At 40.2% G+C, this 26152-nt stretch overlaps 1 protein-coding gene across 1 annotated transcript in view; it reads right to left on the reverse strand.

The window, feature by feature from the left end:
• The window catches only part of LOC149191881 (uncharacterized), a 90426-nt gene extending 67434 nt beyond the window's left edge, over positions 1 to 22992 (reverse strand). Inside the window, exons 1-3 of the mRNA XM_089406275.1 lie at positions 22328 to 22992; positions 22083 to 22229; positions 21569 to 21639 (exon numbers count right to left, since the gene is read on the reverse strand). Of these exons, the coding sequence (XP_089262401.1) occupies positions 21569 to 21639; positions 22083 to 22229; positions 22328 to 22666 (557 nt within the window). The 5' untranslated portion in view covers positions 22667 to 22992. The remainder of the gene's footprint in view (positions 1 to 21568; positions 21640 to 22082; positions 22230 to 22327) is intronic.
• Positions 22993 to 26152: the final 3160 nt, after the last annotated feature.

Raw genomic sequence — 26152 nt, forward strand, 5'->3', positions numbered from 1 at the left:
GGTTAAATGTGGAAAAATGGAGGAGAGAGGTACTTCGCAACTCCCACTAAGTTCTTCACCCACTTTCCTTTTAAATGATCATTTTCATACAAGTGGCATCAAATCAGCGACATGCATTTGCAAAGGACCATAACAGCAAATCGCCATGCTGATTGTCATTCATTATTAGCCTTGGAAAGATGATATTGTGCAACGCATGTGGGATTTATCTATGTCTGTCGATGTGAATCTGGAAGTTTCAACTATGGTTTTGGAACAGTAATCTGCCTCTCATCATTATTCTTTTTTGCTCTCGGTTGGCCTGGGAAGCATTATAGATGAGGACTCTGAGGAAAACGCTGTGCAGAATTGGAGTTTTAGTTTTGAGTACAAGGAAAGCAAGACCTAGGTACACATCCTATTACAACCTCAGGGATCAAGCTTGAGTACTCTACTAGTTATCTTTGAGTCTCCCTGTCCACAAATATTAAAGAAACCTTCTCGGTTGGACTACCTATTTTAAAGTGGAGTTTATTCTGAAGGGCCCTTAATTGTTTGTTTTTCCTGACATTCAGAGCCATCATGGGATTTCCCTCTCTTAGGCTAGCTTTGTAAGTATTTTCTAAAGCCCAAACAATTGCTCTTATGAGATATGGATAGGCTTTCTTCTATTTCTTGTTCAACAAGGATAAAAGAACTCCAAGTAAATTTCTAGTCTAGAGTCTTTAATTCCAGCAAAATGGTAAATAGCCAAGATCACCTTCGTGATTCTATTTGAGGCTATAAACACCTTTGTAATGACCGTCAGGAGGTTGTAGAACAGGCAATGGGGAGAATAGAGACATGAAAAAGGGACTAGGAACAAAGATATGAAAAGGAACTAAAAGCAACCAGAAAACAAATGCTCAAGATGGAGGCCCAATTAGAGAAGCATAAGAAGAAATTAATCGTGACGGAGATAGGGGAAGAGAGCAATCAGGAGAAGCTGGAAGAACAAGAAGACCAAATCAAAGATTTACAAGAGAGAGCCAGACACATGGAACTGGAGCAAAATCTCAAGTTTACAAAATTGAGGCATTCTCCCTCACCAATGATTTTTGTATGTTCATTGGACATGAGCACATAGTAGCTGAGGAATAAGACACTGTGGAACAACACTCTGAACATGCCAGAAGAGCAAATCCATCTCAACTGTCATCAACCATAGGTAGAAAGAAGACTACCCATTTTGGTCACTGTTTGCCTTGTAAGAAATCAGATTGCAGACACCAGACCTCTACTCACCTTCTTCCTTGCGCTGAGATAGGCCCTATTTCCTAGCGCAGGAGGCTCCCTATTTCTTAGGAATGGACTCCTATTTCCTAGCGCAAATCTGCAGCAAGGAAGCTCTCTACAATACTGCACTCCAGCTCCTCTAATGCGCACTCACAACAAGGAACTCTGCTCACACAAAATCTCGTGCAAGACAATAATGAATAACAAGGTGCCTTCATCCTCCTTTTATGCTTTCTGACTCAACTATAACTAGCAAGTTTAAATTTAGAACTTGGACTTGTGACTGATTTGTTAACTGAGTCAAACTGATTCTTCTAACTCATGCTGCCTCAATTAGAAACTGAAACTCACTAACTCGTCCACTTCCAAACTTGAACTTGGACTTGGAGATCGACTCAACCGCCTCTCCAATTCTGCGCTTGAGTCAAACTGTGTTAAAATTGACAACTAGGGTCAAACTCCATGTGGGTCATCTTATTTATAGCAGCTGATATTTTTCTTGGATTCCTCTCGTCGAGAGGTGTAGGATTGATCTAACAATCATCCGATTCCGGCATGTATTTATGGAGATATGAATTTATTTGTATTTACTTGACAAATTGTCAAGGTCGGCCAGCAGCTAAATGTGTGGCACACATCCTCAACATTTCATATAAATACAAGATAGGTTGAGGCATTATTCACTCATCTCATCTCTCACGTTCTTCTCTCCTTAGTTGATTGGGTTTACACACAAGGAGCAGCACACATGTGGGAAGAAGGAGGACGCTGAAGGACGAGGTTGGAGGACGCAGAAGGATGTAGATTTGAGAACGCATAATTGTTTGACTGTGTTGACCAGGGCTGCAGATGTATCTTTGACCAGCGTGGAATTTTCTTAAGTGCGATTTTGGTGTGGCTATCTCTCCTAGGCAGGCCACAGATTTTGGCACGCAAACTGAGGCATTCTGACCTCAGGTTTGACCAGCATTGACTGCCCTAATTGCTGGCAGCTAGGTGACTTCAATTGACTTCATTTGACTGGATTTTTCGGACTGTTTATGGGCTGCCTCTTGCTGTTGGAGGCCAAGTTGACTGGGATATTGACCAAGCTGATTGGAGGTCAATTCTATCTTGTTTGACCAGCTTTGACTTTGCTGGTTAGGGTTTGCTGCTGCTGTCATAAAATTACAGATTTGTATATTTGTACTATTTCTCTCTCTGCTGAACTATTGAAGATTATAGAAGAATTGATCAAAGGGTTTCCCCACATTGGGGTTTGTCCCTGGCTAGCCACCACATCTGGTGTCTCTTGTCTTGGCTTGTTTTCTGTCGATCTATTAATGTTCTATCAACATTTTACTTTATGTTAATGTGATTGCTAAACAGTGGCTAATAAGAAGAATTTGAAGTAAACTGCTCTAAGCATAGAACATACCATAAATTAACATGGTATCAAAGTTGAGGTGAAGACAAAGCCCAAGCAAGAGCATGAGTAGGAGCAATCATCGAAGACTATTGGAAAAAGTCTATAGACTCCATGGGTTCCTCATCACACTTCCCCGCCGAAGAAAAGCTCGTGAGAAGTCTAACTATCACGGATGGAAGATGTCTCTCAATCTGACATTGGAAGAGCAACAAATGTTGGACCATGTGAGAGGCAGAATCATTGAGCCTCCATCAAATGCATCTGTTGTTGCAAGGAACAAGTGGACCAAGGAAGAAGTCAAAGCAAAGAAGATGATCCGAGACTCTATCGACAAGCACCTGGTGGCCTACGTTTCCGAGCTAAACACCTCCAAGGAAATCTATGATGACTGGTAAGCTTGTTTAAAGTTAGTGATGCAAATCAAGTTTTGTTCCTTAAGAATAAGCTAAAGGAAACTAAGAAGGGAAAAGATGAGAATATGCAAGCCTATTTCTTAAGGATCACCAAGATCAAGAATGATCTTCTATCGATTGGGGAAGTCATCCCTGACAGAGAACTGACCATCACAACTCTTGGAGGGCTCCCATCCGTATGGTATGTATTTAGAACCACTCTTCTCAACAATAATGTAATTCTAGAATTTGAGGAATTGATGGCGAGATGCATTCAAGAAGAGACAAGGATGGAAGAGCAGGAAATGCCTGCCTTTAGAGGCAATCCCGCTTCTTTCTCCTCTCATGCTAAAAGGAGAGATAATTCCAGGTCAAAATCTAAGGGAAAGGTCGGATTGAAAGGTGGAAGGAAAGGAAGATGTTTCATTTGCAACAAATTGGCCACTATGCAAGGGAGTGTCCTAATAGAAGGACACATCTCATGACGATTATCAAAATCACTCCCGAGCCAATTGCAACAACAATCAAAGGAAGGGCAGATTCAATGGAAAAGGAAAGAGGAATGTCGGAAATCAAGGAAGTGGTCAACCCTCCAAGAAAGCAAGAAACTCCAGGTATGAATCTAACGTTGTTAACAATAAGCACAATGAATATTATCTGATATCAGCCCTCTCTACTACTTCTCCTCCGGACTCGTTGGGCAATTGGCTTATTGATAGTGGCGCCTCAAGGCAATTCACTGGTTACAAAGAAGCTCTCTCTAATCTGATAGAGAAGGATACCAACCTAGAAATTATTCTTGGAGACAACTCCAAATATCCCATGAAAGGCGTAGGGAATGTTTCTCTTCAATTGAATCAACATAACACAATTCATTTGCAAAAAGTCTTATATGTACCTGATCTCAAGAAGAACCTGGTGTCCATTTTGGCAATGGAAGACAAAGGCTACAAGGTGGCCTTCATCGATGGCAAGGTACGTGTATGGAAAAAGAATTTTAAAGATGCTTTCATTCTTGGGTTTCGAGTTGACTCTTTATATCAAGTCTAAGGAAGTTTGTTGAGTGTCGTGTCTTGTGACACATCTCTTCAGTCTGAACTATGGCACCAGAGGTTTGCCCACCTTCATTATAAAGCTCTACCTAATGTGAGACAAATGGTGACAGGGATGCCCGAGTTTAAAGTAGAGCAAGAAGGTATATGTCCGAGGTGTGCCGAAGGAAAACGCAAAAGGGGACCATTCTCCTCAAGCCAAAGCGAGAACTCTAGTATATTGCAATTGGTTCACTCCGACATATCTAGTATGATGCTTGTGAACTCCTTGGGAGGATATTTATATTACCTCACTTTTACAGATGATTATTCTCGCAAGACTTGGACATACTTCTTGAAAAAGAAGGATGAAGTGTTCTCCTGGTTCCGTCACTTCAAAGCCTTGATCGAGAATCACTCTGAGAAGAAGATCAAGATCTTAAGGACTGATAATTGGACCGAGTATGAATCCAATGAGTTCCATGACTTTTGTAAAGAAGCTGGCATTAAGAGGGAGACCACAACACCATACACTCCTGAGCAGAATGGTGTGGCGAAAAGGAAGAACCGTACAATTTTGGAAGTTGTTCGTTCCATGCTCCATGATCAAAGGCTTCCAAAGTTTCTATGGGCTGAAGCTGCGAATACCGCCATATATGTTCAAAACAGATGTCCTCATCAAGCATTGGATTCCAAGACTCCTGAAGAGATGTTCACTGGTAAGAAACCTGATGTATCTCATTTTAAAAAAATTTGAAGTCCTGTTTATTTTCATGTGCCGAAAGAGAAAAGGAATAAATTGGGTGCATCTGGAAAGAAGGGAATCTTCGTGGGCTATAGCGAAAATACTAAGGGCTATAGAATTTATGTGGCTGGTCAAAGGGAAGTCGAAATTAGTCATGATGTCACCTTTGACGAAGATATGGCTCTTAGCAAAGTTGACAATCTTCCTATACTAAGGAAATCTGGAGAAGCTAACACCAGCAAACCGGAAGAAAAGCAAGATGAAACGGTGCCCGAAGTGGAAGAATCTATGGACCCTGTTGATCCCCCTCCGCAAGAGCCTTCCTCTTCTAAGAAGAGGCCCTCATGGCTTAAGGGGACACTTGATGATGTTGAAGGACACATTGCACGCAGAGGGACTTTCCGGGAAAGTAAAGCTGACCAGGTATCATGGATACTTGACCATTATGAGCACGATCATTCAAAATGAGTCCTCATCTTTCGCAGAAGCCATGAAGCATCAAGTATGGAAGGATGTTATGGCTGAGGAATACAAGTCCATCATGAAGAACGATGTCTAGGATGTGGTCCCTAGACCCCAGGACAAAATTATTGTCACTTCGAAATGGCTTTACAAGATAAAGCATGGAGCTGATGGAAGTGTTGAAAAGTATAAGGCTCGTTTTGTCGCTCGTGGCTTCTCTCAAAAGAAAGGTATAGACTATGACGAGATATTTGCACCTGTTGCCCGATATACCACCATCCACTCGATCGTAACCTTTCCTGCTTCGCAAGGATGGAACCTACATCAGATGGATGTCAAGACCGCATTCTTGCATGGTTCGATCAAAGAGGAAGTCTATGTGGAACAACCGGAAGGATTTGAGATTCATGATCGAGAATCTCACATGTGCAGGTTGAAGAAATCCCTCTATGGGCTGAAGCAAGCACCCCGAGCTTGGTATGAGAGGATCGATAGCTACATGATGAAGCTGGGATTCACTAGGAGTGAAGCTGACCCTAACCTTTACATTAAAGTTGAAGATGATAAACCTCTCATACTAGTGTTGTACGTTGACGACCTCTTTCTGATAAGTGCAAACCCCCTCATTCACAAAGGTAAGAGGGAGTTGGCTTCGGAGTTTGAGATGAAGGACTTAGGACTGATGCACTATTTCCTAGGACTGGAAGTCTAGTAGAAGCCAAGGGAGATTTTCCTATCTCAAGGAAAATATGTGGTAAAGATATTGGAGAGATTCGGTATGGTGGACTGCAAGCCCATGACTACCCCAATGGAGCTTGACTTCAAGAAGTTAAGTGGTAGTGTTGCTGAACCTGTTTTGCAAAACGCAACCGAGTAGGGTCAACTCATAGGAGCATTGATGTTCTTGGTGAACTCCTGTCCCGATATATGTTTTGCAGTCAACATATGGTTAAGACTCACCACTCACATTGGATTAGTGCCAAAAACCTGTTAAGATATCTTTGTGGCACAATCACTCATGGGTTGAGATACACTGCCAGAGATGTGAGACTACATGGATATACCAATGCTGATTGGGCAAGCAGTGTGGTGGACCAAAAGAGCACTTCCAGGTGTTGTTCCTCTTTGGGATTTGCCTCGATATCCTGGATGAGCAGGAAGCAGAAGTCGGTGGCTTTGAGCACCGTTGAGGTAGAGTACATTGCTGTGAGTATGGCCTCTTGTGAGGCTGTCTGGTTGCGGAAGCTCTTCAGTGAGCTGTTTGGATTTACATTGGATACTACCATGATCCTATGTGACAACCAGAGTGGGATTCGTTTATCAGAGAATCTCGTATTTCATGATCGCTCCAAACATATCGATATCAGGTACCACTTTATCCGGGATATGGTACAACGGGGAGCAATAAGGCTCCATCATATCGGTACAGATGAGCAGGTCACCAACATTCTGACAAAGCCCCTGGGAAAGGTCAAATTCTTGACTTTCCGAGAACGACTTGGAGTTGTTGAGAGACCCTCTTATGAGGGTCCTGCATGATGCATGCATTGAGCTCTGGGAGCTCCGGGGGGCTTGGGGTACTTCTTGGAGCGACAAGCGACCATAGGGCGACTCACCCTCCCCTAGTGGTGCACTATGTACAAGGTGAAAGGTTCAGCCTTCCCCTGTGATACCCAGTGGCGACTTATGGACGGGATGAATGGTTCTCCTGACAGGATGAATGGTTCTCCTGTCGAGGCATCCTACCCATGCACTCTTGAACTCATGGGAAGTACCTCTCATCTAGCCAATGAGTAGGGAAATGGGGTTAGGGACCATAGTAGTACTATCGATGAACGCATCGTTGTATTTACCATACTCCCTATGCTAGGATGACCTCCATTTATCTGGGATCAATGAAACTGATCTGGGATCAGTATGAGTGGCTTGAGACACTCTCTTCTGGCACTGATCTGGGACCAGTAAGAGTGATATGACACTCTCTAGGACTGACTTTGGGTCAGTGGAGGATGGTATGATACATTCTCGATCATTTCTTCTTCTTCATAGTTCAGCAGAGCTGATCAGAGCAAGGCAGTGCATTTGATGGCAAAGATAGTACTGATGGTCAGATGGATTAGCAGATGGAGTTCTCCCTAGTTGAGAGGGAGTGTTAAAATTGGCAACTAGGGCCAAACTCCATGTGGGTCATCTTATTTATGGCAGCTGATATTTTTCTTGGATTCCTCTCATCGAGAGGCATAGGATTGATCTAACAATCATCCTATTCCGGCATGTATTTATGGAGATATGAATTTATTTGCATTTACTTGACAAATTGTCAAGGTCGGCCAGCAGCGAAATGTGTGGCACACATCCTCAACGTTTCATATAAATACAAGATAGGTTGAGGCATTATTCACTCATCTCATCTCTCACATTCTTCTCTCCTTAGTTGATTGGGTTTACACACAAGGAGCAGCACACACGTGGGAAGGAGAACGCTGAAGGACGAAGTTGGAGGACGCAGATTTGAGGACAAAGAACTGTTTGACTGCGTTGACCAGGGCTGCAGATGTATCTTTGACCAGCGTGGACTTTTCTTAAGTGCAGTTTTGGTGTGGCTGTTTCTCCTAGGCAGGCCGTAGATTTTGGCACGCAAACCGAGGCATTCTGACCTCAGGTTTGACCAGCGTTGACTGCCCTAATTGCTGGCAGCAGGTTGACTTCAGTTGACTTCATTTGACTGGGTTTTTCAGACTGTTTATGGGCTGCCTCTTCTTGCTGTTGGAGGTCGAGTTGACTGGGATATTGACCAAGCTGATTGGAGGTCAATTCTATCTTGTTTGACCAGCTTTGACTTTGCTGGTTAGGGTTTGCTGCTGCTGTCATAAAATTACAGATTTGTATATTTGTACTATTTCTCTCTTTGATGAACTATTGAAGATTATAGAAGAATTGATCAAAGAGTTCTCCCACATTGGGGTTTGTCCCTGGCTAGCCGCCACATCTGGTGTCTCTTGTCTTGGCTTGTTTTCTGTCGATCTATTAATGTTCTATCAGCATTTTACTTTATGTTAATAGCATTGCTAAACAGTGGCTAATAAGAAGAATTTGAAGTAAACTGCTCTAAGCATAGAACATACCATAAATTAACAAACTGTCACGCTCAACTCATCCTATTTCTTAGGAACTCGTGCATGCTAAAAGAAGACTGTTTGTAGTCTTTCTTGACTAAGGCACAAGTCAAGAAGAAGACCTTCTTGGCTACACTTTTTAACAAATTTAATTTGAATGAGCCACAAAGGGCAACTTGCACATTTTACGTTTAATCCTGAAGGGGCGACAAAAGACACTTAAAGGTTCATACATTTCAATCTGCAGAAGTTAAACTAGTTAACAGTGACTAGAAAGCTAATCTAGTAAACAGTGAAACTAGTAAAGATTCACGACTTAGATTCTAAGATTTCATTTGATAAGAACCTGTACAAATATTCTTCCAACAGTTATACAGTTGAACAACTAAGATCTCACTATTAAATAGTTAATGACAAGCCAAACTTGGCCAATGCCGATTAAACTATATCTTCTATAGACTTATAGAAGATATAGTTTAATCTTCTAAGACGGGTATACATATTGCATAATGCTAATGTTTCCAGACTAAAAGAGCTAAAATCACTCCAAATCTCACTTGTAAGTTATATACTAAACAGTAAAGTAACAAGTTCAAACACTAAACAGTCAAACTCAGGAGTCAGAACTGTCACCTGTAGTTCAATGATTCTTTGCTGTGTTGCCACTTGCTGTGGTGAATCTATAGTGCAGTGATTACTTGCTGCTTGCTGCAGAGTTGATGCCGCATTCACTTACACGGGCATTCTTGGAATAGTCACCCTTGGAACAGTTGCTCTTACACAACATTAGACAATCTCTTGGAACAGTCACTCTTACACAACCTCAGACAAAATCTCCTGGAACTGATGCTCAGTGTCTTGGAAGTGGGATAGGGGTCATATTATAGTGGGGCCTCGGGTCTTAGGTCTTTGAGTTTTTGAAAATTGTCAAAAACATATAAAAAACAAAAATATCTAGATGTTTTGCTTGGGATGTACTGTCCTGGCCCCTGGGGTAAATTTTGCCCTTTGGGTTTTACTTGACTAGGGTTTTCTTGGTTTTCTTGGTTTTACTTGACTAGGGTTTTCTTTCTCCAAATAAACAGAAAGAAGCAATACACATTCATACCGCAGTAGATATCTCCTATGTATACATGAACATAAAATCTCCACAGTAATATAATACAGAATACCCTAATTAAGGCACAACAACTTAGGGCTGACTGCCCAATAACAGCAAATGTATCCAATCAATGATTCCTCAATACAATGCTGATTTGCAGTGTCAGCAATTTGTAAACCAGTACACACTGTAACCATGCTAAACTAATCAGTCCACGTATACTATAACAATTTATTATCTACTGTGCTATTCTACTCTTACTGCACAGGGATCCGCTTTGCCCTGGGATTGTCCTTTTCTGATCCGAGCTTATGTAAACCTCAGATTCTTGAATGAGATCTGTTATTGAAGTAGCCCTTGTTGTGACAGCTGTGCTGACTGTGGATGGTCCAAGCTACACTAGACCTCTCTTGCTGCCCAACAACTTCCTTGCTTAGATTCAGACCTCGGCGCCTCAGGGAGGCTTCACTGCAGTTCCACTCTACTTAAACAAGCTTCTGGTGTCCAAAAACCTTTGCTGTTCCAGTTTGTTGTTGACCAGTCGAGTGACCAGAGAAAATACCTTTGCTGCCCTAGGGTAGCCCAGAAATAGATTAACTGTTCAACTCAGACAATTGGTAACCAGGCAGTCCACTAAGACTGTCTTTACTAACTTGGATTAGGAGTCTTGGTGCCACAGGAGCTGTAGTTCAGCCACAAAGAATCTGTTCCTTTTCTCATCAAAACAAATTAAGAATCTGCCTCAGAATATTAGGCTGTCAGAATTGGGGCCTGAGGCCCTCAGCACTATGACCCTCAGCCCTAGGCCCTGCAGCCCTTGGCCTGTGGCATCCACCAGAAATGTCTGCGCTCTCCTTAATGACCTCGGATTTGTCCTCCAAGTGAGCCGCAGATCTTACTGTCCTTAAACACCCACAGATCAAGTCTGCCAACTCAACAAGGAACTTCTCAATGTACCAAAAATAGACCCGATATGTTCCAAGAAAAAGCTGTGGCAGAACAAGGAAAAAGGTTTCTAGGTAGGGTGGGATCGCCTCCACCAAAACTGGACAAAAGGATTAAATAGGGTGGGATCACCTCCACCGAAGCTAATCAAGCAGAAGAGGTCTTAAAACCCTCATAGCCTCAGCTCAAGAAAACAGAGATATTCAATCTAAATCGATGACGAAAAGTGATTCCAACTCTACTTTATTTATAGGTTTCCTCATGGGGTTTTCTCAAATGTGAAGGGTTGCAAGTGCCACCCCCAATTTGGGCTTTTTGCCCCAGCTGATGTAAAATTTAACCAATGTTGCTCCAAACATTCGATAATTGGGTTTTCCCCCTTTATCAACACTATAGCCTACACCGTGGGATAGGTTATTCCTTCTTCTCATGGGCAATTAATCCATAGGGGACATTACATGGGATTTGTGCATGGTGGGGTTCCCTGTCACTCAAGCCACCTCCTGTTCCACAGGACCTGCCTGCAATTTGTTTGACACACCTCCACTGCACAGGATCAGTCTCCAACAACTCTAGATCCATTTTGTTAACGGATCCTACACAGATGCAAGTTGATCATTGATGCAGGAGCATCCAACCTCCAAGTCAAATACATTTGACTATACCTAAGGGTCATTCATTTATTAGGGGAGTTGGTTCCCTAAATTGTCAACTATTTGTAATTTTCTATGTTTTTAAAAATATTGTAATATTAATGTAATTGGTATGGAATGAGATCTTCTTCTAAGAAGAAGTCTCAGAAGGTTGGCTGAGTTAGGGACATCTTGGGATAGGATAGATTTCTTGAGAGGATTTTGTGAATCTAGAGGATTCTTGGGAGCTTATTAGTTGAGTGAATTGTGGATTTGAACTAATTCGTGTTTGGGATACTTTTGCATATTTTTGTAAGCCAAAAAGGCATTAAGCCTTAAGGAGATCCATCAAAGAGAGGAGAATAGGAGAGATTGAAGCCGAGTATGGCCACGAGGCCAAGAAGGGCCAGTTTCATGTAAATCGGGCCAAAGGAGGGTCCTTTTGTAACTTTTGTACAAGACCTAATTTAAATAGAATTCATATTTTCAAGTGATAGAGGATTGATTTTACATCCTTGCACATTGTTGGAATCGAGCCTTAACGTTATATTTATGAGAATACACCATGTGTTTGTAATAGGTGAGGGCATTGTAAAACGTAATGGATGCAGTAAGGCTCGGGAGGGATTGTGCGCGCAGAGACAGAGGTTGAAGAACAATTGTAGCAAATCTCAAGAGGAAGAGCGGTATGAATATCATTCCTTAAAGAGAACAATCTCGTGTAGAATCAAAGTAGTGCAGAGGAAGCGTGGAGGCTAAAAAGGGACGAAAGGAGCCATAGAAAGGAGTGCAGCAAAAGTTTGGAGCTATTCCTGTGTAGGAGTAGCGCAACAATAACCAAGAACATAATGAAGAAAGAGCAAATTAATTTATTTATTTGGAGCCTGTGAAAGTTTATCACATAATGGAGGCCAAGAAATAGAAACAAGGCTTTGTCTAGAAGAATTTGTTGCATAACAAAAGTTGGGCTAACGTGTCCCACGATGTCTTCCTTGGAAGAACAAAGGAGAAGCACGCAGAGGAGCACCAGCCAATGAGGAAAGAGTCGGGATGACATGGTTTACAACATGTTGGTGGATGTCGACAACTTTCAAAGAACAAACACGAGAAAATTTTCGTTACCCGAACGATTGAATAAGAAGCATTCCAAAGAACAGTCGGGATGACATGGAGGATCGTCCAATGTGTCAAACGTCGGGATGATGCGAATCACATTTATTGGAGGATGCAACTAACAAGTGGGTCACAAGAATTGTTGACTCTACCCGAAGGTCAGTGCAACGTGTTTTGAAAAGGTGGGGCCAACTTTGACGGAGTTCAAGTGCTACAATTAACGAGAGAAACTCCATTTTTCCAGAGTTTGTCTCCCGGAAGGACAATTTCCTTTGCGCACATCTTTGGACGAGCCAGGACGATGTGTGAGGGCGGCGATGTGGAGTTGTTTCATTGATTGATGAGACCTACGGAAGAATCTTGTGTGTCCCGGGAAATTGGATCTTGCACATAACATAAAAGAGCGAGGACCAAGGTCATAACCCTTGGTTGCTAGAGCATTGGCAAGAGCTTAGCGAATAAAGGAAAGGATATGCGTCAAGGCTCGGGACTGCGCATGGAAAGGTAAGAACCTTCGTTGCAACACCTTCGTTCCACAATCATGATTTGTGTATATTTATACGGGTCATGCACATGTCATAAAGAGTTTCAGCCACAGTGGTTCTTATTGAAGGATTGAGTTGGAAACCTTAACCCATACAAAGTTTGTAATGAATTAAATCACCCATGAACGGGTAGGCAGTTGTGTTTTTTCTATAAGGGATCTAAACCATACCCTTATGACTCCTCCCACTTGGTTTTAAACATATAAGGAAGGGATTTATCTCCCTTAAGTTGGATTGAAGGAAGCGCCTTTTGACTGAGTTAGGTCTTGTGGGATTTAAAGTCGGCATATTGCCACAGCCAATATTAGCCCAGCATCAATCATTCAAAACTACAGATTCACAACTTCAATATCTAGACTACACGGATCCAGTAAGACAGATAATATCATATCTATGGGATGATATTTCCGTATTGGAGCCACACTAGATTTTTTGTTACATGTTTTATCAGTACCAAAATATTGTATTTGAATTGGTCTTCATATTCAAATCTTGCCACTATGGGTTTGATATTTTGATGTTGACTTTTCTGAAGTAGTGAGTTTCAAGTAACACTTGCCTCACTAGTTTTCTTTTATTTTCTTCCCGTGCCCATTGGATTGAAGGTAATGGTTGAAAACACAAGTAAAAATAACAGTTTCATTCACTGCTTTTCTCTGTTTTACTTGCATATCAACAATCTCTTGTCACAGATCTAAATGATTTATTGTAAATTTACGAAGGGCAGATGATGATTTAATATTTTTAAGTGTAAATTTGAACCACACTTCTTGTTCTCAAGTGTTTAATGGTAGAAATCTAAACTATTTTGAAGACGTCAAAGATTATATTTTGTAGATTTGAAGACTTTTGCAGGGCACAATTTAATATTCCTTACTGGAGATCAAAGAGAACATCCCCTAACTTCTAAGACTAGCAACCACTGGCCCTGAGCAAGAGGTGTTGAGAAATCTAGGGCATTAGGATTAGGTGATTTCTCTTCTAATGATTACTGCTTGTGAATGCTTTTTACTTCTTTGGATTAGGATCTTCTCTTTACTTAGATTATTATAGTGTTCTTCTTCACCAAACAGCTAGAGCATAAACAATAAAGACACAAGACACAAAATATAGGTGATCAGTCGAGGCCAAAAACTCTCCAACTTGAGAGGAAAACCCAAACGAATTCTTTTTCTTATAGAAATTTCAATTGACAAATAGCAAGACCAAGACCCTTGACACAACCTCTCCAATACCAAGTCACAAGATCCTTCTTTCTGCTTCTTCGTCTTGCTCAAGTTAACAAGTCAAACTACCTTCATGTATTGCACTTCTCAGCTACCTTGAAATTTCAGTCCCTTTCCATAGACTTGCAATCTGTACCTCTGCAACTTCGCACGTGGGAGATGAGGGAGAGAGTTTGGAGATGCTTTTCTCCTTTGCTATACTTGAAGACTTGTCTAGGAGATTTCAGCTAGCAAGGGAGTTGATTCGAAGACTTTTCTTGGAGACTTCCTCAAGGACTGTTATGACACTACTACAAAAACCCTAGTTTCTGCCACACGTGCGAAGAGACTTGCCCAAAAATAGTGCCGAGCAACCTCGATTAGGTTCCTTCTTTCTTCGCTTGATGATGATCTCTTTCTTCTAGTGATTCTCGCACTTCTTTCTCTGTTCTTGATGCTTGACCGAATTGCTTGTCTCAAGTGGGGCCGAGTTGTCCTATTTATAGTAGTCTATCCATACAATAGTTCGACTTCTCCTAGTGACAAGGCCAACATGCCTTTCTAGAATTATCTTTAGGCTAACATCAAGGTGAGCTTGTGACATGGTCTTGGAGGGTTATTCACATAATCAAAATTACTTTTTACAATATATAACATGTCTTTAATACATGACATTAACTTCCTAGACTTTATGACTTGATGACCAACCCTAAAGGCTCACAATGGGAACCTTAACTATAAAATAACATTCCTTGAGCATGAAACCCATGACTCAAGCATTACAAAAATAATTTTATTTTCTTCTTTACATCAATTACATAAAATCATAATTACACATGTCATTTTGAAGTCTGAACATAGTTACATTTTTCAACACTCCCTCTTAACTAAGGAGGCATTCATAATCCATACGAGATACTTGGACATTCTTAATCTGAAGAATTCTCATAAGAAGAGTCAAATTGGTAACCCATCTGTATAGCATCATATCATCCAGTGTTGTCACATAGCACAGCCTTGACTAACAGCTCTATCTCTCCACAAGATCAGAGCTCAATGTTGGCGAGACCAATGATGTATAGACACCCTCATCATTGTCTCTCTCAGAACATACCCCCCCGGGTTCTCTTAGAGTATGTTCCACTAAGACTATTCTCATCTTGGATTCCCAATCCTCAAAGAATATCGTTCCTCTACGACTACTCTTATCTTGGATGCCCTAACTCATCCCCAAAGAGTATCGGATGCCAGATGTTTACCCAATCCTTCATTCTGTCTTCCCAGATGAAGACAAGAATGATGTGTTTATCTCCCCTCATGGCCTTCATTAAGACTTATGACTATTAGTCCTGATCTAGTGCATGACACATGAAGTAGAGAACCATATCTGTCACTCCCTCTTAACCAAGAATGACCAACCCATTCCATAAAAGGAATGTACCCAAGCTCCCTCTTAATTAGGGACTTGCTTCCAACAACTCTTTAGGTGGAGATCATGGGACAACAAGCTGCTTGTGGAACTCCTTCCTTTGATGTCATTAATTTCTTCTTTATAGAGTCTACATATTTTTGGACTTCTTCGTAGGTCATAGATCATCCATCACTTTCATCCATAAATTAGTCATGTCATCATTCCTTTCATTGGAAAGTGATCCATTAGTCCATATATGGTCTTCCTTTATGCCATGTTGCCTTCTTCATGCCATGTTTTCTTAAGGATCTTTCATCCTACTACATGGGCATTAGTTATGGAAGACATCCACAACTCTTCCCTTGGCAGCCCTACATAAGCAGATATTATTCAAAAATAAGAAATAAACATTAAATCAAAAATTACCTTTGTGATGGTCTTTCATTGTGACAGCTTCCTATGAGCATCAGCATCTTGCATACATATTGACACATCTCCAAAAGATATATATTGTCAAGGGTCTCTTTCTTTTTCAGACTTCATAAGGGTCATCGTATCTTTCATGGAGATATCATAGTCAAACCTTTTAGCCCTTAGATGTTGATTGCTTTCTTCATAGTTGCATAATTCATGATCTATTTCTTTCTTCACAGGTTTCCTTTCCAGGAACTTTCAATTATAGTTCCTACAAATATTGTCAACCACCTCATATTTCATATGAGGACATATTATGTTGATATCATCTAGGCAATGTGTGACCCATGCCTTCTTGCATCTTTTCAAGAGATCCTTCCTTTTGATCATGCTCTCGAGATAAAGCATTTATCCATGTTACCTGCAACTATATGACATGACTCTATTGTATCAAATACAAGCATACATACGTCATTTTCTTTTAGGTCATCTAGATTTTCTTCAGCAGCTTCCTCGATTGAAAGATCTTCAATTCCTTGATCCGCTTCACTTCTTTTGACATCATACCATCCTTCCATGAATTCCTACAATTTGGAGTTACTTGCATCCTTCTGATTGGTGAACCTTCCGATGAAGATTCCAACAAAGGATCTTGAGTATCCTCATCCAACAAATGTTTCCTTTTAACTGATGTATGATGAGTCTTGTACCACTCATAACCCTTCTTCCCTATGTATCACTTATGCTTCTAATGAGGTTACCAAGAGTTGTATCTTGCCATATACTTCTATTTCAGTTAATTGCCATGCTTCCCTATGATGATGTCACAAGCCCTTGCTTTTAATGCTTCTATGATGTCATCTCCTAACATGATGCATCTATCATGCTTTCTTAGTGACTCATGATAGCCATATCTTACAACAGAAAAACTTGAAACAAAAACTTGAAAAGAACTAGGTGAAGAAAACTATCTCAGTCATAGTAGAGATCTTTTACTTCCTCTTTCTTGGATTTCTTCCTTTCAGCTTCCTCCACTTCTTCGGTGATATGGGCTTCTTCTCTACCTCTTTTGTTATTTTCCTTCTTGAGCTTAGGACAATCTCTCTTGTAATGCCCATATTCTTGACATCCATAGCATCGAACCTTTGCCATGTTCTTCTTTCTTTTCTGAGGACCAAATTTCCCAAACTTCCCTTTTCTCTTTGCCATAGCAGCATATGCTTGAGTTTGTTCATTGATCCTACATCAATTTTTGCCTTCAGCCTGGTTTCTTCAATCTTGCATAGTGACCATAGATCCTGGAATGGAGTAGCTTCTTTCTTCCCATAAATGCTTGAAGTAAAGTTACCCCACTCCTCTGGTAGTGCATTTAGTACTACAGTGGTCATCTCCTTGTTAGACATTATTTCTCCTAGATCTTGAAGTTGATCCCTTATTTCAGATATCCTCATAAAGTATGACGTTATTCCTTCTGCTTTTGATATTCTTAGCTTGTAGAGTTCTTGCCTTAGAGAGATAACTTATCTTGCAGTGCTTATGGAAAACAACTCTACCAATTTGTCATATATTTATTTTGAAGTTTCAAGTTTTGATACATATGGAATGAGGGGATCCTTGATGGATTATATGAGAATCTTTTGAGCCCTTACTTCCCCTTTAATAAGCCTTGCAAGTGCTTGAGTATCTTCTTTTGGAGGTTTGGTGATTGAACCCTTGACATGTTCCATGACCTCATTCTCAATGAGATTCAGATTTGTCCTCTTCTTCCATACAAGAAAGTTTGAAGCCCCAACCAATTTGTTGTTTTCCTTGCAAAAAGACATTTTGACAGATTCAAATGTAGACATAAATATACTTACTTGTGAAGATGCTTCTTCCACTTGTTGTCTCCCTAAATTTGATGATGATACAAATAATAAAGAACTTCTCCTTGATGAAGATAGTTCTCTTCAAGAGTGATCCTTGACTCCACAAAGAGGGAGATCACTTTAGATCCTTTGATGGAGATGTCCTTGTTGATGACGATCAATGATGACTTCTTGATGCTTCTTGGATAATCTTCTTTAATGGTAAGGTCCTTGCTTTAAAGAAAAAGGAGATTGCCTTAGAACCTTTTGAAGATGATGACAATGTCCTTGATCTTGCTTCTCTTGGATGAATAGTCTTCATGATACTTTGATTTGTAGGTTTCTTCAACTTGAGTAGGGTCTTTGCAGTCTCTTGAAGATCCCAAGGCTTCTTCTAGTGTAGACTTCTTCTTCAATCTAGGGTTATTTGTAGATCTTGACTTTGCTTTGATGTACTTCAAGATTGATCCTTAAGTGCTTGTGTGTCCCTTGATGAGATGCCCTTTCTTTGATTTGTCACTTTTGCTCTGATACCATGTTGAGAACTCTAGAGTCTGGGGCATTAGGATTAGGTGATTTCTCTTCTAATGATAACTACTTGTGAATGTGTTTTACTTCTTTAGATTAGGATCTTCTCTTTACTTAGATTATTATAGTGTTCTTCTTCATCAAACAGCTACCAAAGCATAAACAATAAAGAGACAAGAGACACAAAATATAGGCGATTAACCAGGGCCAAAACCTCTCCAACTTGAGAGGAAAACCCAAACGAATTCTTCTTCTTATAGAGACTTCAATTGATGAATACCAAGACCAAGACCCTTGACACAACCTCTCCAAGACCACGTCACAAGATCCTTCTTTTCCGCTTCTTCTTCTTGCTCAATTCAACACAAATCAAACTGCCTTCATGTACTACACTTCTCGGCTGCCCAGAAATTTTGGTTCCTTTCCACAGACCTGCAATCCATACCTCTGCAATTTTGCACGTGGGAGATGAGGCAGAGTTTGGAGATGTTTTTCTCCTTTGCTATACTTGAAGACATGTCTAGGTGAATTCGGCTAGCAAGGGAGCTGATTTGGATACCTTTCTTGGAAACTTCCTCAAGGACTGTTATGACACTACTGCAGAAACCCTAGTTTCTGTCACATGTGTGAAGAGACTAGCCCAAAAACAGTGCCCAGCAACTTCGATTAGGTTCCTTATTTGTTTGCTTGATGATGATCTCTTTCTTCTAGTGATACTCGCACTTCTTTCTCTATTCTTGATGCTTGACCGAAATGCTTGTCGCAAGTGAGGCCAAGCTGTCCTATTTATAGTAGTCTGTCCATAAAATAGGTCGACTCTCCTAGTGACAAGGCTGACATTCCTTTCTAGAATTATCTTTAGGCCAATATCAAGGTGAGCTTGTGACATGGCTTGGAGGGTTATTCACACAATCAAAATTACTTTTTAGAATATGTAACATGTCTTCAATACATGACATTGACTTCATAGACTTTATGACTTGACCAACCCTAAAGGCTCACAATGAGAGCCTTAACTATAAAATAAAATTCCTTGGGCATGAAACCCATGACTCAAGCATTACAAAAATAATTTTATTTTCTTTACATCAATTACATAAAATCATAATTACACATATCATTATGAAGACCGAACCTAGTTACATTTTTCAACAAAAAGGACTGTGCAAGGAGGCATTGACACTTTCCCTCCCTAAGTGTTCATTCAACCCCCTTGGAACTAATTCTTCAAGGACAATTTAGCATAATAATGGGAGAACTATGCACACAGTTGAGACCTTGGGTGATAGAATAGAGGTGAAAAAAATTAAAAATTGATGTGAAGGGACAGACTTGATCATATAGCATTATGTTTTGAAACTTTAAAAGCAAACTCTTCACAAAAAAGATAAATATTTAAAAATTTTAAAAATAAACATGTTTTCTAAAGAACAATGCAAAAGATATGATTGTTTTTGGCAACACGTGAGCTTAGGGGATCAGTTATGCCTTCAGAATGGGTCTCTCAGAAATGATTTCATGACATTTTAAAGGAACAATAGAGAATCAAATACAAACAACAAACAAAGATCAGCAATAAGCTCAAAGTGCTGAGAGAAGGCAAAAGAGATCCGAAAAACTTCAGACTAGTCTCCTGAGTTTACTAAAGTATTTCACAAACACTTTGTTCAGTGCTGCAATGGATACTATAAACAGATTCTCCAAAGGCATTTTCGAATTGGATGAGCTGCAGTTCCTCTAGTGAAGAGCCTCAGGAAAACCTTGTGAATTTGAGATAGTGATGGATTGCACAAATTGACTTCATCTGTGAAATATGATTCTGTTACATGAATGTTGTATATGCAGGGGAATAAAGATTTGCTCCGAAGAAAAAACGGACCCATGTTTCTTAACTGGAAACATTTTCCAAAACCACTAAGAACATCTGCCCGGGATGGGAATATTTAATGACAAATGCAAAAGTCCCCACATTCCCAGTCAACTACAAAAGTGGCAGGCATGACAGCATTTCGGAACATGCCCAGTTCCCGCACTTTTCAAATTTGCAATGGTAAGGATTGTAGAGAGTTTTTGGTGATTCTCAAGGGAATGGTTGAATAAAAAGGGACAATAAGTACTTATAAGTTACAATTGACAACATAATATTCTTCTATTAATCTTTGGTCCAGAAACCAAGTTAAGAAATGCATTCTATATATTGAGAGCCAAGACTATGGCCTGCAAATAAATTGCCAATGCAATGTAGCTACAAAACATAACATCTGAAAAGACAACCCAACTATAGACACCAATAAATACATCCTTGGATTTCCACTAGAATCTCTGCTGTGCAAACCCAAAACATGCAACAAGACCTAAATTCGTAAGAATTTTGCAGTTTGAGAGCTAGCAGACTGATTTAATTAAAAAAAAAAGATGAATACTTCTGAAAAAGCCCAATAGGCTAACTCAAGTGGTTGAATGCTTTGAGCTTCATACAGGAGATCTCAGGTTTGATTCCCCCAGGCTGCTTGCCTATGTTGCATGCCTCACTTGATTTTTCCACCCGGTCAGACACCATAATCAGTACTAACGGTTTTACACTGGGTAACATATGTGAGATGCAGGGAAGTGTCCAGAGGTTCCCCACAAAGTTTTTCCTTGGAAAAGAAAATGAATACTTCTGAAAATACAAAGATACATTTATAGACACCTGATCCAGGACTGCAGAGCCAAACAAAAAAATATTGAGAGCCAAACAAACAGAAACCACTATTATGTTGGTTTTTATTTTTTCTTCACTGGGTGAAAAATAAGGAACAAAACCCAATCAGTGAAACAGATGAATATAACAACAAGAAAGATAGTAGCCGCTTTACTATAACTTAGAAATAATACTAGAACTTAGAAGGACTAGTGTTGAGCAAAGCACTCCAAGTGACCAACCCACTTTTAGTATCACTTGTAAAACAATATCAGAAAGAACAGTGTTGAGCAAAGCTCCCAAAGTGACCAAGGCCACCGTTCAGGTAAACCGATGGAGTACGACATCAACATCGGGCATCAATTGTATGCACATGCAATAACACCACAAGGATTGAATTTGTGACCTTGTAGACAGAGCAATGACAAGGAACCATAACAAGCTCAAAACCATAGGTTAATCGAGCAAATCCCAATTCCCATACTTGTATTGTTTGACAATTGAATTAGTCCTTTAGTTGTTGTACAGAGGATTAGTAGCACGTTCTCTGTTAAAGTTTGCAAATCAGTAGCATGACTAGTATTTGGCCCAAGTCATCGTCTAAACATTATGTGAAACCCATATTCTGATATTTTAAGCTTCGAGTAACTAAAACAACAAGAAAATGCAGGTGGAAGCTCATTAGCACTCCCATTAAAGTTTCTTATAATAAGACCAATAAAGAAATCCACATACCAAAATTCGGCCATCTCGCTTGTAGGCCTCTGCTCATACAAAGACTCGTAAAAAATCCTTAAAGGGTCTCTCTGCATGCAGCAGTGTATAGAAAAAGCAGTTAGCTATATTTTACATTTTCTAAAAGTGGATTCCTAAAATTGGTAATGCTTAAATAACATGAAACAGCCGGCTGTGGATCATTTCCAGATTCATTGACATAGTAAACTCGCCCCGATGCCCAAATGCAACTCATATGTTCATTCTAGAAGGTCATCATTCCAATTCACATGCCGCCACAATAAAACCCAATCCCATTGAAGAATATATCCATTTGGCAAGCAGGACTCACTATCAACTGAACTAAAGAAATCAAAAACTGGACGAAACCAAGATTCCATGTTTCTACTCGTTTTAAGGAACCGAGATCGATATTTAACTTTTTTTCCTTCTTTTCTATACTCGCCAACCACCATGATACTGAAATTAAGCTTGAAAAACCCATAATGAAAACAAAAAATATGAACGAAGATACCTCCTCGGGGGGATCATGCTTTTGTCCAGGCAATTCATAAACTTTTCTATGTTTTTTATCCTTGACATCATCCTGCTCTTTATTCTTCTTCTTCTTCGTTGTGACATTGATTATTTCTTCCTCAGCATTCCCTAGTGAGCTTCTGACCTTCATGGAATGGATGATATGTGTTGTTATCTTTGAAACAGGCTCTGGACAGACATGCGAGTAATTTATACAGATATATCTGACATGAAAAGGCATACCTCCTCTTCCTTGACCCGGACGGATATGGAGACGACTTTAGGCCTGGCGTCCTTGCCAATGGGGGACTCATCCTCCTCCTTCTCCTCCTCGATATTAACATCAGTGGGCGTGAATTCCTTCTTCACTTTGGCTGCCTTGGATGAGTTCGCCTCCTTGTTCTTCATTATTATTTTGTCAGGAGGAGGCTTCAGAAGATCAGTGTCTTCGGGGGAAATGGACTCTCTCTTCCTCACATCCATTGCAGCCGGGACAGACACAGTTGGCTCTTTCTTTACCCTTGCAGTAGGTAATTTCGAATTGATCCCTTTTGTCTTCGCATTGGACTTCTCTGCCTCCATTGCTACGGTTACTGCTGCTTGCTAGAATGATAGGCTCTGGTTATGCTGTTTGCTGGAATCAAAGGGTCTGCTTATGCTGTTTTGATAGAATGAAAGGCTCTGCTTGCCAAAGAAACTGGAGATGAGAAGGGTCAAGGCTGATATTATGTGTTAGTTTCAATCAAAACTTACCGAGCGTGAGAGGAACATAGATTGAGGCTCGCCTGTACCAAGGTTAGTAGTTATAAACAATGCAAAGCGAGAGCGCGCGCGTATTTTCATACCATGGTGGAGGTAATTCAATAGTTATAAACAATGCACGGAGATAGAGAGCGCGTATTTTGATACCATGGTGTATGTAATTCAAACCAAGCGCCCTTAACAGCTTACTAAGATAAAGTTTATTTTAGAGGTTGAGAATGGGATTTGATTAATAAATTTGGTTATAATAATAATAATTTAATTTCATTGTTTACGATAAATTAAATATAAAATTATATATTAATAATATAATAGTTTTAATTTAACTATAAAGTTATTAGCCAAATTGGTTTATGGAATTTTCTATTTTTGGAATAAAAGTTTTTTTTTAATAAGAAGTTTATATATTTTATTTATTCTAGATTTAAATGTGTGATATTTTAAGAGAAATATTTACCTTTAATTATTAAATATATTTATATATTATATTATCCAATTTAGTATGGGAGAGATGTTATAATCTATTGTTCTTTAAACATTTTGACTTAGTCAAATTACATCAAAATTAAATTAAATTAGTAATTAAAATAAAAGCGGGGTAAAATAATCAATTTAACGTTGGTGGTTTTTGGTTCGACAACGCATGGTTAAGAGCATGTGTTTCCTCCTAAGAGGTCACAGATTCAAAACAAGAGGGGGTTAGAGTATGTATGCCTTCGTAGACTTAGCAGTGAAATCACTGCATGGAAGTGGGTCATTGTCCCACAAACAAGGGGGTCTCATACACCAATCTGGTGTCTAGCTTGGTGTTGGTCCCTTCTCTCTCTGACTATTTAGTTGTGCTCATGCTCTCTTGTGAACTCCCCAATCGGTTTCAATACTATGGAAATTATTCAAGGGATTTCAAGGTCGTGGGTATTTTTGGGGTTGTTTCAGGGCAGCACAAAGTTCGCAAGTTGTTTTAATGTTGGGGGAATTACTCCAACTTCTTTGCATTCTCCATCCATCAGTACCACCATGCCTAGACACATAATGTGTTCCAAACGAGGTATATGCAATCAAGTGTTTGAGGGGTGCTCCAAAACCGTTGAGGTAGACACATGTCTAGTATCCCAAGCTAGGAAATTAGCCAAGAGTTTCCACAGAAGAATTCCACCTTACATTAGGAATGAAATTCAATTGAGTCGGGAAGAAATCGTGCAAGAAAGCATATCCCTCTTTGTTTCTAAAATCAATGTTGTTGCTACGAGTTGCGTTCTAGATGTAGGTCACACTAGAGGCAGAAGAAATCAGTGTCTACAAGTAATTCAGCTTTATTGACACACCAAGACCCTTATAGGTAAAGCTATGCAAGACAAAGGCGATGAGTGCACAAAGATGGCCTCCACGCTAGAGGATATCTATCCAGAAATCAAGCACTTGCACACTCACATCATGAGCATGAGCTCAAGGGTTGCTCACCTAGAAGTGCACTTCAGCTGCAAAAGTCTCACAATCCAAATGCCCCTAACACTAATATTATTCATATCAAGGTATCTAAATCCTCATGAAGATGCATAATCTTCGTATGTTAGATTTTGCCTAGCTTTTGAGTTTTTACATGATATATGTTATTTGATGGCAGCCCTAGACTAATGAACTATATCTCTCTTTCGGACATCTAGTATAATACCCTTACTAAAACAAAGCCCTAATTAACAATATTTGATCATATCGAAGCCTAGGATTTAGACAGTGATGTTTTAATGTAGAATTTGTCAAATTTAATAAATATATGCATACCTGGCTTTTGAGTTTGAAGTGGATCTCACGTTGTTGTAGCACTCAATTTTCTCATGTTACCAAAAGACCAAAAACTCCCTGCCAAACTGGGCACATTCTCGGTACCCAACTCCAAAGTACTTCAAAATTTGAAGTAATATGGCCACCGTGCCCAAAAGATTCAAGAACAATTAAGGCTTCACTCTTTGTTTGTGGCTCTTTACTGTAAATTCCTTCTTTATCTCTTCAAAAACAAACTCTATAAATCTCCAGCTCATTCCTTTAGTTTCCTAGCTTTCAAACTCCCACAGTTAGAAAAATAGTACCCCTTCAATGCTCTCCCTTGACTCCCTTATATACCCAAAATTCACTGACTCTCAATCCTTCAATTGTCGGTTTCTTACCTTCTAGCATCCTCCTCTTTTCATTTTTAGAGTCGGTTACCTTTAATGATATGATACTTAGGTTGAGTTTATTCATTTAATTTATTTAGAGTTAACATTATTTTTTTGAATTAAAATTTTAATTCAATTAATTTATTTTATTTATAATTTTTTAAATAAATTACCTTATTTAAAATTTAAATAAATTATTTTATTTATTTTTAATCAATTAGATTGTTAATCCGGATGCGGGTGCATTAACGCTATATTAATGGAGGGACTATTCAGCGCCAGCATCTGGTCCTACAGGTGACAGGATCGCACATTCCCCCATGCCCTCTGGCGGATGAAGCAGGCTCATAATGGGTACCTGCAGATCACTTGGCATTCGGAATTGAATGCGTCGTTCGTTCGAGACACTTCGCCTGAAGTCTTACTTATGGCTTCGCCGGCTCTCCCTGCTATTACTTCCCTCTGGCCTCCCTGCATTAGCTTGCCTCTAACTCTGCATCCCTGCAGTGATCCGAAGGCTACTTTGAATGTCTAGCTTCTGAATCTTAATCGGTTCCCTTACCTCAGCACCTGCTTTGTTTCGCCCTGCTCCATATCTCCTTCAAGCTGCCTTGCCACCTTGACAATGGTGCATCGCCACGCTAGTTGTCGTCGAGGCCGTGGGCGTTCTCAGCCTGCTCCTCCGCCTGTTATTCCTCTAGCCTCTGCTTCCCCTCCCTCAGACAGTGGTAAGCCTTTCCTGCATAACTCTTTCCAAACCACCCATTTCAAATTTCAAAGTCGCCTCAATAAGCCTGTTCTCTCAGCCAGCATCACTGTAATCTTTGCGGAGGAAGAAGCTCGGCCTAATGTTTCTGTGCATACCTCGACAACGCAGTCTCAGGATGGAAGCCAGCAGCAGGGGGAAGACGTTGGCATTGTGTTCAATTGCGGTGCTATGCAGGCAGAGGGAAGTGTCCCTGATGTCTTCAAGCCACCATACGGCAACCTCCAGGGAGTCTCGGCCTCTGTTCACCCGGCGAGTGGTTCCGGTGGCATCCGGCGTTTGGCAGCTCTTCCAGGTGGCAGCGGTATAGATGTTGAGGACATTGTTGATGACTCGTGGATGGGCAATCCATGCCCGGTGGAGGAGGAAGCTCAGGACCACGAA

This window comes from Pinus tabuliformis, chromosome 2_2 (genome assembly GCF_031772625.1).
Source record: "Pinus tabuliformis cultivar Carrire ecotype Pingquan chromosome 2_2, CPIR1, whole genome shotgun sequence".
Classification (NCBI taxonomy): domain Eukaryota; kingdom Viridiplantae; phylum Streptophyta; class Pinopsida; order Pinales; family Pinaceae; genus Pinus; species Pinus tabuliformis.